At 31.0% G+C, this 14,752-nt stretch overlaps 1 protein-coding gene across 1 annotated transcript in view; it reads right to left on the minus strand.

The window, feature by feature from the left end:
- Positions 1 to 422: 422 nt before the first annotated feature.
- The window catches only part of LOC149878119 (interferon-induced very large GTPase 1-like), a 34,360-nt gene continuing 20,030 nt past the window's right edge, over positions 423 to 14,752 (minus strand). Inside the window, exon 4 of the mRNA XM_090073421.1 lies at positions 423 to 5,657. Within this exon, the coding sequence (XP_089929547.1) occupies positions 759 to 5,657 (4,899 nt within the window). The 3' untranslated portion in view covers positions 423 to 758. The remainder of the gene's footprint in view (positions 5,658 to 14,752) is intronic.

Consider the following 14,752-nt stretch of genomic DNA (forward strand, 5'->3'; position numbering starts at 1 on the left):
TTAGTAAAATAGTTTGCAGCAACTTGATGTTCTGCATGTAGCACCACTACGTGCAGAACATCAAGTTTCTGATAGAAAGCGTTTGCTTATTTTATGCTCTTTAAAATACTTAGTAACACCTTATAATCAAGCAAACTGTGCCTTGTGTCTCCGAAAACCTTAATCCGACCCTGTATGACATAGCAGCGTCTCATTTTTGTATACTGTTATGTGTCAATTGATTAGTATATTATAAGCCAATAGTTTTGCATCAATTATAGTTTTAGTGTAGATAAATTATCATTTAATTTCCTAATCAGCAAAATAGAATCAAGGGAATCAAAGAACTTTAAAAGTAAACGTTGATTATTTTATGTTGCTGAATTCAAGTATTTCTGTCGCTAAATTAAATTACAACTTTGATAAGGAGTTCGATAACAAAATTTGCGCACACCATTTAATTCAGCAGTAGCTAAATGATTTACAATATTGTTGTTTTATAAAGTCTTGAAATTAATCAATTATTGATTTACAAAAATCATCAGAAAAAAATTAAAAAAGAGAGAAAGATAAGCATCGAGGAATCGAAATAAAGATACTTCAACAAAATTGATTTGATAAAAATCAAAAAACTTTCCAACAATTAACACTGTTAATGTAAACTTTTTTTAAAATGAAACAACTGAAGAAGATATTAAAGTTTTGATAATTTCAACTTCAACAGTGCACTTTGAAAATTAATCGTGATTGTGATAAAGCAGAATATTTCAAAAAATGATTCACACAATATGACGGCCGTTCACAGTTCGAACGTTTGCTCCATATAAGTAAAAACAATTGTTGATTACATTTATAGCTTCAACTCTGGTAACTCCGCTCCAACTACTTACATCATTTTTTATAGCATTTGGATAGAATTTTTCAAGGTTTTGCATAACGTGGTATGTGATATATTTCCAGTACAAGTAGTGATCACTAGCTGTTCCATCAATATCCCAGCTCGAATATCTCGGTTTTACTGATTTGTAATTTTTGTACCCTACCCATTCAAAATTTGTATAAACATTTATGAACCTGTGATTAGAAATGACAAGGTCATTACAAAATTCGATAGGAAAGAGCAAAGTATCTTTCATAACGCAAAGACCAAACCCTCGAGGGCGATGGCATCTACAGGAATGATTATTGCTATTATCCTCATGCGTTTGATTGCAAGGCGCTCTACAAAACGGGCACTTTGTCTTACATTGAAATAAATGGTGTTTAATATCATTCTTCAGTTGCAATTTCAAGTCATATTCTTCTCTTGTGGAAAAATTGACTTTGTTACCATTAGCAGATTCAATTAATAAAGCCAATTTTGCGATCAGTTCTTTTTGATCTTCCTTTTTTTTTTCAAAGATTGGCTTTAAAATATTATCAAAGTCTTTCTCTCCAATTCCTAATTTTCTTATAACCGAATATTCGCAAATATTTACTTCAAAGGATTTGGCACCATGTGGTATAAACTTATTCAGGCATTTTGTTTTTAATTTTTCAAATATTGCGTATATCTTCAAGTTTAATTCCGTACTAATATCTGCTTCTTTGTTATCATTAATTATTTGAGAAATTTTATCTTCAAAAGAGACAAATGGGTCGTTGAAATAAGTTTTAAGGAAAGTCATTTCTTCTTCACTAATTGAATTTTTTGAAATAATCTCAACAACATCACGAAGAACCAATCCATGCACATGTAGCTTTTGTGTGATCCTCTTTAAAACTAATTCTTTCAAAACGCCTCTAATTGAAACTAAAGCTTGTTTCTTTGCTGCAGTCAAAAAAAGTGCTCTTATTTGACGAGCAGCTACTGTTATACCTTTTTCATTTCTTAATATTGATATGAATAGCTCTTTGGTTGATTCATTCTCTCTTTTAATCTTTTCCATACGATCACGATGCTCCAAATAACTTTCTTGCACCAAACTAAAGTTTTGAACAGCTATTTGCCCTGCGTAACATGCAAATAACGCTATAAAAGTATTAGTCAAGTTAAACATTTCAGAACATTTAAATTTTGAGTATGTCTCCTTCAAAATATCGGCGGCTTTGTTCAAATACTGTTTAACAAACACAGTGCAATCAAATTGCGCGTATGGTTGAAACACCATTTGCTTAACGCCTCCTATATCTCTTAAGCAAAGCAAAGTAGTTTGTATACGATGAATAGCTAATGAAACCATGTCCTTAACTTCTTGCATTAAATCTCTTTCGTTTGATGTAATGAAAGGCATTGCTTTGTCGAATGCAATTTTAAAATAAGCTAAATACGAATTATTCCACTGGAAATGTTCAAATAAATTAATCCAATCCACTTTGAACTTGTTTTCGAGTCTATCACCAAATCTTTTAATAGTGCTATTAAACTTTGCAGTTTGCCCATAACTAATATAAAGTTCTTGCTTGAAAACCTCCCTCACATCGGCGAGAATGAACTTTTTGTTTTCCCACTTTTGTAAGTTGCTGATGATACCATTCCAAAACATTTGAAATTCACTTTCACATTCTTCCTTGCTGAACTCTACATTACCGACATCTTGGTCCTTTCTCTTCTTTAAAAGGTCTTCAGCCACTTTTCTTGTACTTTCTTGTAAATAAGCTTTGCTTTTCATCAATTCATTTTCAAACTCTAAACTATTCTGTTGATCATTAAAATATTTTTCAATGCATCCCTCGCCATTTCTTACAACATTGATAATGTTCTGTTCCATTCTATTAATATAGCGCTGTTTCCATTTTAGAAAAATCTTCTGGTTAGCGGTTTTTTTATCGATAAAGTTTGTGAAAGCTTCAGCTTGGGCATTGTTTAATTCGATAGATTTAGCACTGAATTCATTCAGTTTTGTTGCTAAGTATTCTCGAGAAGCGTTTGCTTCGAAACTAGACTTAAAGGATGCTTGAATTTCATTATAAGCAGTTTCAAGATATTCGTTTAAACTACATTCTATTTTTGATCTCCATATGCTAACTTCGTTTTCAATTTCATATTTGACTTGAATCTCCGCATTGTTATTTAGACTCAAAACAAAGTTTTCTTCTAAAATTCCGTTCCACACCGTATCTATTTTTTTACAAAGATCTTCTAAACATAGACTACCCATCTTGTTGGAGGCCATTTTGTTTATAATATGATCTCTTAGTTCTGAGCAAGCTTCGCTATATGATTGATTTGGCGGTGCCATTGAGCCAGATCCTTCCAGGAGTTGTGGGAAATAAAAAACATCATGTTCTAGTGAAATGTCAACAATATCTTGAAAGTGTCGATAACTCTTTTGCATTATCCTAGCTTGTGCTACAACAACCTCATCCATAAGTTTCATAAAGGTATTGCGACCAGATAAGTTTTTTTCTTTCGCAGACGGATCACAGTTTTGATGAACAAACACGACGTTGGGATGAAAATCAACCATATTCATTCTCATGAGCGCGCATATGCTTACTTCTAAAAAGTTTTCTATGTCGTTTGGCAACTCTCCGCGCACATTAACTATTGCAACATCTGATATCCCCAGAACGAAGGTTGCTATTTCGTTATCGTGTGTTTTGCTACTTTTGTACTCAGGAGCGCCTAATCCTTCTGTGTCAACAACAAGAATAACATCATTCTTGTAGCTTTCCAAAAATACTGGAATCATTTGTAAGTAGGCTCCTTTTGTGCAGCGCCCAGCACTTACAGGAAACTGTACTCCAAACATGGTGTTCAGTAAAGTTGACTTACCAGAGCTTTGAGTTCCGAGCACTGTTAATACAAAGATTCTCGGTTCATGCTTTAGGTCATAATATTCCATATAGGATATTTTGAACACCTTGAAAACCTCTTTCAGCCAAGTTACTGGAACTGATAATCCGTCACCATCTATTAGTTCTAGTGCAATTCCATTCAAAAGCAAGGTAGCAGCTAATTCAGGAAGCATGTTCATGCACTTGCTGAGTTCTTTGTTTAAATTGTCCTGATTTCTATATAATGCTTCATATATCCCACCAATCTCACGAATAATCGTTTCAACTCCTATAGATATATTCAATAAATAAATGCTTAGGTTATCGCAGCGCCTCTCTAGTTTGCGTCGTTCATTGGAATATGATGATTCGTCAAATGCACTTTTGGTTTCCTTTCTCTTAAGTAAATTTAGCTCCTTTGTGGCAATTAAATATTGATTTCGAACATCAGATAGATGCGTAAAAGACCAATCATCCATATAATCTTTAACATCACTTAAATATCTAATCTTCGCTTCTATGCCATTACATTTAAATATCTCCTTTAAGAACTTAGACATCAGATGAGGAAAATCTTTTTGGATTATTTCGGACTGCTCCTTTTTAACAGCTAGGATTTCATCACGGTACTTATATTTCTGATCAAGATTCCGAGTTCTAGTTTCCTTTTTTTGTGCTTCTGCATATCGTTTTATTGTAGACTGTATTGGAAATAACTTCTTTCTAACTTGCGTTCTCTCCTGTTCGCTTGACTTTTTCATGAGATCTAATTCTTTAAGAAAGGACTCACTGATGTCTCTTGCTTTTGAGTGTTTTGAAATATATTCTGGAGCTAATTGGGAAAACCTTTCGTTAAGACTGAGTTTATGTAAACTGTTTTCAAGAGTTTCTTCTATTTCAACAGTCACCGTCTCTAACAGTTTATGGTAGTTTTCATCAATTATCTTATATCGAACATTGGGACAAACTTCATTAAATAGAACACTTCTACTTTTAATATAGCAAGCTGATTCTTTTGTCATTAAAACAACGAGTTTTTTCAAAGTCGTTTTGTTATTGCTTTCTGATAAAGCCATTAGAAAACTAAAGTTATGCTCATCTTTGGACATATCTATTCCATAAAGTGCAAACAATACATCCGAAGCTGAAGCAAGTGATGCTGCCAATTGAATATGGTGAAGTGCATCTCCTCTTAAGTTCAATAATGAAAAAGGTTTAGAAAATTCCTTTGTTTTGTGTGATAAGTTATGATACCATACTCCTTCAACAGTTCCTTCTGATGTTTTTCTGTTCATTTTACTTGAAAGAGCGTGTCTTGTGTAAAATCCGCAACTCCCTAATTTTGAATCGACATTGAAACCTAATAAATCGTTGCAGAGTTTTGATTTGGACCAGCTTCTAACAGCCTGTTGACCCATACGCATCATTGAAACTACGCAAAGCGGAGATTTTGTAACATTTTCCTCAATTAACTTATCGTTTTCGCGTCTTGCCACTATTATACTTCTAAGAGACAAATTCATGTAAATGTTTTGATCAGATGGAAACAAGACGGGGACAGAAAGATGACAAAACGCAAGCTTTTGGTAAAGTTTGCTTCTTAAAGAGAAGTCAGCTTTATGAATGAAATCGTGCAATATATCACTTGGGTGATTAAATGCGGTATGTATTCCCAGTTTGTCTTGCCACTGTAATGGTTTATTGAAAGATTGATATTTTATTCTTGTAATATCCTGCAATAATCTCATTGCTGCAATACTTTTACTCTTTGCTAGAACTGATGAGTTCCTTTCTAAAATTAAAGCATAACTTTTTATTGCCCAATGTATATCTCTATCAGTGATCACGTCATTCACGTGGTAGAAGCTTTTAAAGTCTTCTTCATCACACTGGTTATCAATGTCTGGAAAGTCTTCGTCCTAAAATAGAGGCAGTTCAACAAATAACATTACAGCAATTTTATCCTTGTGATTGATTTTTTTTTGGGTTTATTATGTTACATTTGTAATGTAATTACGAATTCTTTGTTCAGAAATTTATAGAATACTTTTTTAATGCAAATTTTACTCTCTATGTATCTCAATTTGCTGAAAACGGCGCTTTTTTTTTGTAAGCATATCTTCTTATACGAATTGCATAAGTAACTTTTGTTAAATTTTATTACAACTTGAAAGTAAATAGAGTGTTAAAATAAGTATGGCTGCATATTATTTATCAGTAAACAGTATAGTTTTAAGGCGTCAAAGTTGGATTGTCTGTTGCTAAGGAAAACCGATAGTCTTAAAACACTGAGCTTAGTGAGAATCAAAGAGGATCAACCATCTTAACTTCAACAATAATCTAAAAGCCTTTATTGTTTGTGGGCAGGAGTAGATTGCATTCTCTGAAAGATCTCGAGAAAAAGCTCAAAAAAGTAACAAATCATAATGGAATTGAAAACTTGAAAGTTATTTGTTATTAGAATTGAATTATTTTGTGAGAATGACAACCCTCACAAGAAAATATGTGATGTTCAGGCTGCTGTTTTTGCAAATTCATTTCACATTTAATTTTCGGAAAACGAACTATTTTGGATTATGAGTTATGCCCAGATTTTGAAGGAACTAACGAGTTGAGAAATAATTGCTTACTTACCATGTTTGGTTTAAATGACAATGATAGGAAATTTTAAAAGCAAATAGCTGCCATCGGTTATATTTGTTATATTTGAATCTGATATTCTCGGAGTTGGTATTGTTAATGCTGCTACTATCAGTTGAATTTTGCTATTGCTCTGCTGCTATCATCAGTCGTTTTTTTGGTAATTATCTGTGACACTCTTCAATATCATCACCGAGATAAACGGCCATTTTGAGAAAGATTGAAATGTAATAACAAGAAAATATTTCGTTTCAAAAGCGTTACATTAAGCATTCGAGAGGAGCAGAAATCTAGTTTTGTAAAAAGTATCATCAGTTTAAACTTTGATGATACTTTTTACAAAACCAAAAATGGAGTTTTAAGGCTATAGTCTAGATCTTCCAATTTTCATACAAGACATATCTTCGGCGCAACATGAAGTTTCCTCTCTAGAGCATCTTGCATATTCACTTCATACTCGAAAATGATAGCAAGAATTGCAAAAAAATGAGAGGATTCAATGTTTAATTGGTTTCATAAGATGGTTTTGCACCTTCTTTAAAATCAGTCGTCTGTTATCTTGACATTAAAAAAAATCTCTTGACATTCTCATCATAAACTTCTTATTTAAGTTTGAATAGTTTTCCAAACTCAAATAAGATGTTTATTATGAAAATGTCAGGAGATTGCTTTTTGTGCATTCAGCAGTTTTGTTTTTACAACCCTGTGTGCAATCGAATAAAATTAGTTTCATTGCCCATTCGGTTATAAATTCATCACCAACAAACTTACTGTTTGATTATTTATCATGGCCTATGTAGACTTTATTTTCCATTAATCATGGATTTTCATTATTTAGTAAGTAATTAACACTGGGGACGACCCACATTTATACTATAAATGAGAAAAATGAAATTTTGTGCTTGACCTCAGTAGCCTTTGCTTTTAAATATTTTTAAACACCTTAATAGTGCCTGGTATTAATTGTATTTTTTCTCTTCAGTGTTGTCAGAAGAAGTAAGTATAAATGATGCATGTTGAGAGAGATGCGGAAACGGGAAAGCTTGTAACTGGTTGTTAATCTCAAAACTCTCGCAAAAGATAGATTAATATTCTAAAAAAGTTGTGATATCATATTTAATTCGTGAATGTTTGATATAAATTTAAAATGCTTAAAATGCATAAATATTTAATATGAACATTTCGAAGTTGCTTTGCATATAATATCGGGTTAGTTAAGGATATTGTAAAAATTATACCAGAAACTAATTCCAATATCCAAATGAAAAAAACAAGAACAATATATTCAAGCTTATGAGCACAAAATTACGATTTTCACTCACACAAAAGCTTACTCTAATATTTATTTATATCGCAGTGTCTTTGGGCATTATGTTACATGCTATACCTTTCAAATCTCATATATTAGGCACTTCACATGAATTTACTTTTTTTAATATATTTGGCTATATCAAATTAGGTGAAAAAAAAAAAGACGGGTTCAGATTGAGTTAATTTTTTAAATTTGGATAATTGGTTCCCTAGTTATGATAATTAATCTGGCGCCCGATTATGCTAAAAAAAATGTACCTGAATGATTTATGAAGTGTTACATAAAAAAAATTTAACTTTAGGTGAGGAAAAAGAGCTATTTATATTGTCAGAGTGAACTAATTCATATAAGTTAATGAAACTCTAGAAACGGAATCCCTGGGATCGTATCCCCAATTTGAGTAATTGGGCCAAAAGCAACAAAATCAATTAACTTTTGTTAAAAAGCTATTGGCTTTTCAAACTGTAAGAGTGAATATATTCATAAATTTGTGTAATCCTAAAAATTTATAAGAGTTCAAGATCTTGTTTTCCCATTGGAGCAACTGATTTAAAAGTAACAAATTTTCAGCAAAAAGCATAAAAGTTAACTTTAGTTAAAAAATAATAATTTTTTCCTACTATAAGAGTGAACAAGTTTATATAAGTTTATGAAAACTCTAATAATATGTAAGAATCCAAGGGCTCGTTTCCCCATTTTGGGCAATTGGGTACAACAAAATACAATATCCGTGAAAGCCGTAAAAGCAACTTCGTAAAAAATGTAATGAAAGTCAAGAAAATATGGAAAAATCTAAATTGTATTCATATACACTTATTAAAATTAAAAAAAAAGTAGTTTTCAATTGTAAAATAAGTATGCTTGATTGTATTCATATATACTAATAAATATTAAGAAAATATGTAAAAATCCCTGGGGTCGATTTTCCCATTTAGGATAATTGGGTCAAAAGTAATAAAATCTCTGCGTAAGCCATAAAAAACAACTTTAGTTAAAAAACAAGAGCTTTTTCAATCTTTAAAGCACTTCATATGTTCCTGAAAGTAAAGTATTAATAATAATATGATTATCATTAAAAAATATAATAGATTTATTTTAGTTTGAATTTAAATAGTGGGATCTGAAATAACAATCAAATCCCTTCAGTATATTATGAGATTTTAGACAATATTATGACAAAAATTCTTTAACAGATCCAAACTAATAATACAATTCAACCCCGTAATGAAACAAGTTGTTAAATCTATTGCCTGTAAAAGGAGCAAACATTCTCTTGTTTTCACCTTTTTCATTGAGAAAAGAATTGAAATATCTTGTCAAATTAACTTCATCACTACATTAGTTAAACAATATTGAAAAGCTAAATAATATTGAGAAAGACACAGTTTTTTGTCTCTTTCTCAATATTATTTAAATTTTCTTCTGATACTTGAAGCTGTGCAAGAATTTAAGCTTCTGACAAATTGAGATCTTGTTCCTACTGCTGGAAGTTTTGTAATTCCTTACTTTGTAAGTTTTTTTAAAACCATTTTAATAACATCATTGACTATATTCATACTGAAAATTAATGAAAACAAATCGATGATAATTTCTCAAATACCATATGATTAGCGTCCACTTTCAAATGTTACGATTTCCTCATCTTCCCACAATTCCAAAAGACCATTTAAATCAACGTTTTCTTTGTTTAATGCCTCAACTTTTGCACTGAGTTCTTTAACTTCTGACTTTATAAAAGTGAGATTTTTCAATTGAAGAAAAGGAAATTGTTTCCTTTGTTTAATTGAAATTATTTTTCACATGGCTTAATTTCTTTTTAAGATTTCCTTTTTCTTCAGATAACATTTCATTAGATAACATTTCATATTAAAATGGTTTTAAAAAAACTTTTATATTATTATTTTCTCGCATTTAATTAAGGGTGTTGAATTCCATATTTAAAGTTTGAGATTGTTTTTTAAATTGCACTTTTAATGGATTATTTCTTTTCTTGTTTTTTCAGCTTTATAACTCGATAAACAATTTTCTTGTTTAAATTTCGAATATTTATAGTTTCATTCTTTAGTTTCAATACGCTAAAATTTTTTCTAGGAGTCAACAGGCTTTTTTTCATTGTTGTATATGGTGCTTTGCACATCGTTGCTTGTCTTACAAGTTCTAATTTCTCTCCATTGCTGGTTTTTACAGCTAATTTAAGTTGTTTATTTTAACTTTCAAGACCATTCAACTGGTTACAGAAGTGATCAAAAACTTTTGCGATAAGTCTTTTATAAGATCTTTTTCTTTTTCAGATAATGTTGATTGTAAAGATGGTTAAACATTTGTTTCAGATAATTGTGCTATAAAATTAAAAAGCAAAAGTTCTTCCTTCTTTTTCTTAGTTAGCAACCTAATTTTTTCAATCACTCTTTTTATTTCCAAAAGCAAAGTTATTTTAAGCAATTTAGAAACCGGAAAAATTTGTTGTCTAAAAACTGTGCACAGATTGGCTAAGAATTAGTGTTCTAAATTTGATTACAGAAATACAAATCTCTGTTCTGCATTTTAAACAGCTAGAAATAATAAACTAATTATATATCAAAGTTACATTAACAAGCGCTTTCTATGTATGCATGTACATAACTAGATATGTAAGTTGAATGGAGTACCATAATGACGCCAAGGAAATAATCGAAAAATTAAAAAAGAAAGTGTATTTTTTAAATTACGAAGTCCAGATATAAAAAGAAAATTTATATCAAATACTGTACTTTAATAAGCTTAATATTCTTTTGGAATTCCTAGAATCCCAAAAAAGCAATGTAAAACAGCACATTTGTCAAAATGTGTAAATGAACGCAACTGTAAAGAAAACGGCTTAAAAAGTTTTCTGGCTTCTTTGTTAAGGAACTTTTTAGAATAATCTTCACAAAACAATATTTTTATTTAACATTTGCCAATGGAAAACATGGCTTAAAATTAAATAGCTTTAAAGTATTTCCCGAAAAAGATGCCGAAATACACGCGTTTATTTATATGTTGAACTTGCGCCACGGAAAGTAACGTGAATGAAATGCCTACATATATTAGGCTTTACAGAATACCAGAGTTTTGAACACTTTAAAAGCACTTTAAAGCGCCAAAGAAACAATTTGCCAAAGATATATTTCCTTGAAGATTAAAACAAAGTTCAATGCAGTATTTCCTTATTTAAGGTGATTTACCTATAAAAAAAAAGGAACAAAATTCAAAAAAAATTGTTTTTTCTATGTTGGATGATTTTTGTACAAAATTTATTCAGCTTTCTTATTGTGAAAAAAAAAGTTTGAAATATATTTTAGTTTTTTTGTTATTAAACAAAATCTTGTACTATGTATTTTTAAAACGCATAGCAACGCACATAGCAACATACTGGCAACCAAAAAATTATTTATATCATCCGATCCTTAACTCATTTAAATTATATTTTTTGAAATATGAATGTTATGTATACTTTTCTTTATTTGTTATGCAAATTATGAGCACTTTTAGTCATGCTTTCAAGTAACAAAAGCAAATTTTTTAAGATTAAAAATAAGGCTTTCAGCTGTTCTTTGACTTGCTTTGAGTTTCATATCAGCTTAATATATATTTGTTATACAAGCGTTTCATGCTAGGAATATGGAGATTGTGAAACTTTCTAACAAACAGAACTTTGTGCGTTTAAAAAAGAAAAAGTTTCATGGAAATCAATTCACAAAAGCAAAAAAGTAGAATGTTGTGTCTATTCAACATGAGGTAGCCTCTTCAAGTGGAAGAAAATTAGTTGGAAAAAAATATCAATGCAATGACACAAACAAAAGTATTAATAGCAATGAAAATTATTTATGTATTGTAAACTTTTGGAATTTAAAGAATCTAGTATCACTTCTAAAATGCCTTGAGTGTAACAGTACAATAACGTTAACAGATGACCTAACATCTCAAAAGGGTTTTTGTCATTTATTCAAAATTAGTTGTACTTGTTGTGATTGGAATGAGTCTTCATAAACATCAGTGAAGTGTTCAACTACAGATAAGTCTCAAGGAAAAACTGTGTTTATTAAAAATGTGATATTCTTCGAATAACACGTATGGAATACAAATCTCGTCAACCTGTTAAAGAGCATAGGAAAACTTTAAGAACAATAAAAAAAGGGTATCTTGATATTGAAAACCAAAAGGAAAAACTGGGATATGAAGCTGGGGGTTTTTGATGCGTTTGTTCAACTTGTAACTGTCTAAAACTATAAAAATAGTTTTAAAACTTGATTTACTTGATTTTTAGTTTTTACAATTTTTCAGAAGTTCAAAACATTTTAATTTTAGTTAAACACCTGCCTTTGACTTGAAATTTTCACAGTTTGTTCATTATAGTTGAGAGATTCATTTATGCCATGGATTTATAATACTGATAATGGGAAATATTATTTTTATGCAACGTAACACGCAATAATGTCGATATTTAGTGCAATCTTTAAAAAGAAAAATTATATCATCACACAGGAGCATGCATTTTTAAAAACCATGGCACAAATGAGAGATAAGGTAGTTTAAAACCAGTATGTAAATTTTTGGCACCATCTAATGTAAACATTTTTAGTTGTCCTGTGATGAAATTTTAATTTTTTTACACTAAAGTGTACAAAAAAGTATGGATAATCGAGGCAAATTACTTCCAACTTTTTTTTTCAATTCTTCAATATTTATTTTATTATATAAAAAAAAATTATATTGGTAGAGCTTATTTTTATCAAAAAAATTTTTTTATAGGTGAACCACCTTAATGACGTTACCATTATAGTGAAAATCTTCAATTTCATTTCATTTAAAAATGAAAAAATGTTTCTTATTAGTTTTTAAAGTTTAAACAGATTTAAACAAAAATAGCCCAACGTAGCTATTTTATGGTATCTTTTATATTGCAAAGGTGATGTTTTTTTCATGCAAATGAGACACTTTACAAGTATAGTAAATGTCATTTATATGCGATTTATGGTGAATAAATAATATTGTGCTTTCTAGACTAAATGTTTGTTATTATTTCAGAAAATATAAGGTATGAGTTCTTAGCATGGTAAAGTTTTTAAAACTGAATTAGTTCTTTAAGAATAGTTTAACTTGATGAAAAAATTAGTGAAAAAATCAGATAACATCCTCTTAATGCTGGTGCTTGGTATAATACAAGTTATCTTGCTAGTCTCTACACTCTGGAAAGATATATTAACAAAGACCAGTAAAAAGAAATTCAAGAAACGCGATTGTTAGCTCAATTAGACAATTGGTTTCTTTACAACTAACCAAAATAGTTCATGCTAGATGAAGCTCCGTTTCACACAATTAAATTTAAGTGGCAAACTAATAAAAATATTTCATAATTTTTAAAAAAAAGGAATTCTATTTATTTAATATAGAAAAAAAGAAATTTAAAAGAAGTGAGCACTAAGGCAAAAGTAAGGAATAAAATATTTGGTTTTGCAGCCAAAACTATTATGTTGAAAGTTTTGCCTCAAAGCCATTATTTTTGTCTCAAACCCATTATTAGTATGCCATGCAGTTAAAATTTTTCATGATAAATAAAGGATCAACTTCAAAATTCTAAAACTCTTCTCAATTTTATTTTCTTTCAGAATAAAATAATGGTGTTATTACTATATGATTATGTTCAAAGGTAAATTTACGTTATCCTTTAAGCTTGTCTCTTTAATCAATACTAAAAAAATAAATGCCTGTTCCTTTGTTTTTTCATTATGCAAAGCCACACCTCTGGACCATTATGTACCAAGTATTGTGCTTGGGTCATTTTCACCTAGGGAAGGTTTTGAACCTAGTTCTGACCAACCCCGGACTCCATGTTTAGGGTGCTAATAGCTGGAGCTAAATTCCTGCCCTCTCCAACCACTCTTTATGGTGTGATGTTAAGGTGGAATGTGGAAACCCAGGGGAATGTTCAACGGAGTAAAAATATTTCACCTAAGGTTAACTTCACTTTCTGAATTCAATGTTGAAATTCTTTTGCTGACAATAGCTGTTGTTGGCAATGGCATATCAGCAAAACAGATTTTGCTGACCATGGACGGTTTGAGTTAGTGGACCATTCCTGCTATTCCAAAAACTGTTGAGTGAAGTGTGATATTCCATCTAAAAATTCCATGTTATCTTCGAGCTACCAGAGTGATTATCAAGCACTGCATGAAGTCCTTTATGGCCTTCAGATCATCAAGGTAACAGTTGTAATCACTAAGTTGTTACATAGCTTATTTGTTCCCTCTCTTATTAGGTTCTCTTCCTGATTGCACATTTTTGAATCACTCAGAAATTCTCTTTCAGTTCAGCCCTTTCATTGATTTCTGGGCCAGACTCTGCTTGTTAATATATTTGGATGGTTTTTAATCACGACTCGGTCCTTTTGAGGATTTTGGTGGCATACCAGGAACTATTGGAAAATGCCAGCCGAACAGAATCCTTTCGGCAGGAGATAATCTCCAAGAGCTATAAGAGTGGAGGCAACCAGAGCAGTTGAATCTCGACTGGACAGGAGTTCCAGATTACAGTCACAGTGACATTCTGGATGCAGCAAGAGGTGCAGAAAGTCCAACAGAGATTTTAAAGAGGTTGCAATTGTAACAAACAAGATAGGTAGCTGTCAGAGCATCTCAAACTCCAGAAAAAGACCTTTCCTGTTGACATTTTAACATTTAGCAACATATTCTTACTAGAGCATCTCAGGATTATGAACAGGTTCAAAATAGCCAGAAGGCTGACAGACAGCAACTTATAAATGTACGTTTAAAACAAAGGTTGTTTATGCGCAAAGCTGCTTTGAAATGCAGTTATGGTGGCCACGTAAAAACTGGCCAATCGGACAAGCGATGCCAAAATTTCAGGACTATCAAGTTCACAAATAAATCAGTAGGCAGGTGTTGCTTCTGTGATGGACAATGGTCAGCAAGTTTGTTGCTTTTTATTTTAAAATCAACAAGCTTGTTATGTATTACTCGCCTTTAAACTGCAAAATGTTTGATGCGGAATGTTTCAATAGGGAGCGTGGCAGTTCTGTGAAGG

This window comes from Hydra viridissima, unplaced genomic scaffold (genome assembly GCF_058129835.1).
Source record: "Hydra viridissima isolate aposymbiotic clone 2 unplaced genomic scaffold, HvirCarnegie_v1 scaffold_15, whole genome shotgun sequence".
Lineage (NCBI taxonomy): Eukaryota > Metazoa > Cnidaria > Hydrozoa > Anthoathecata > Hydridae > Hydra > Hydra viridissima.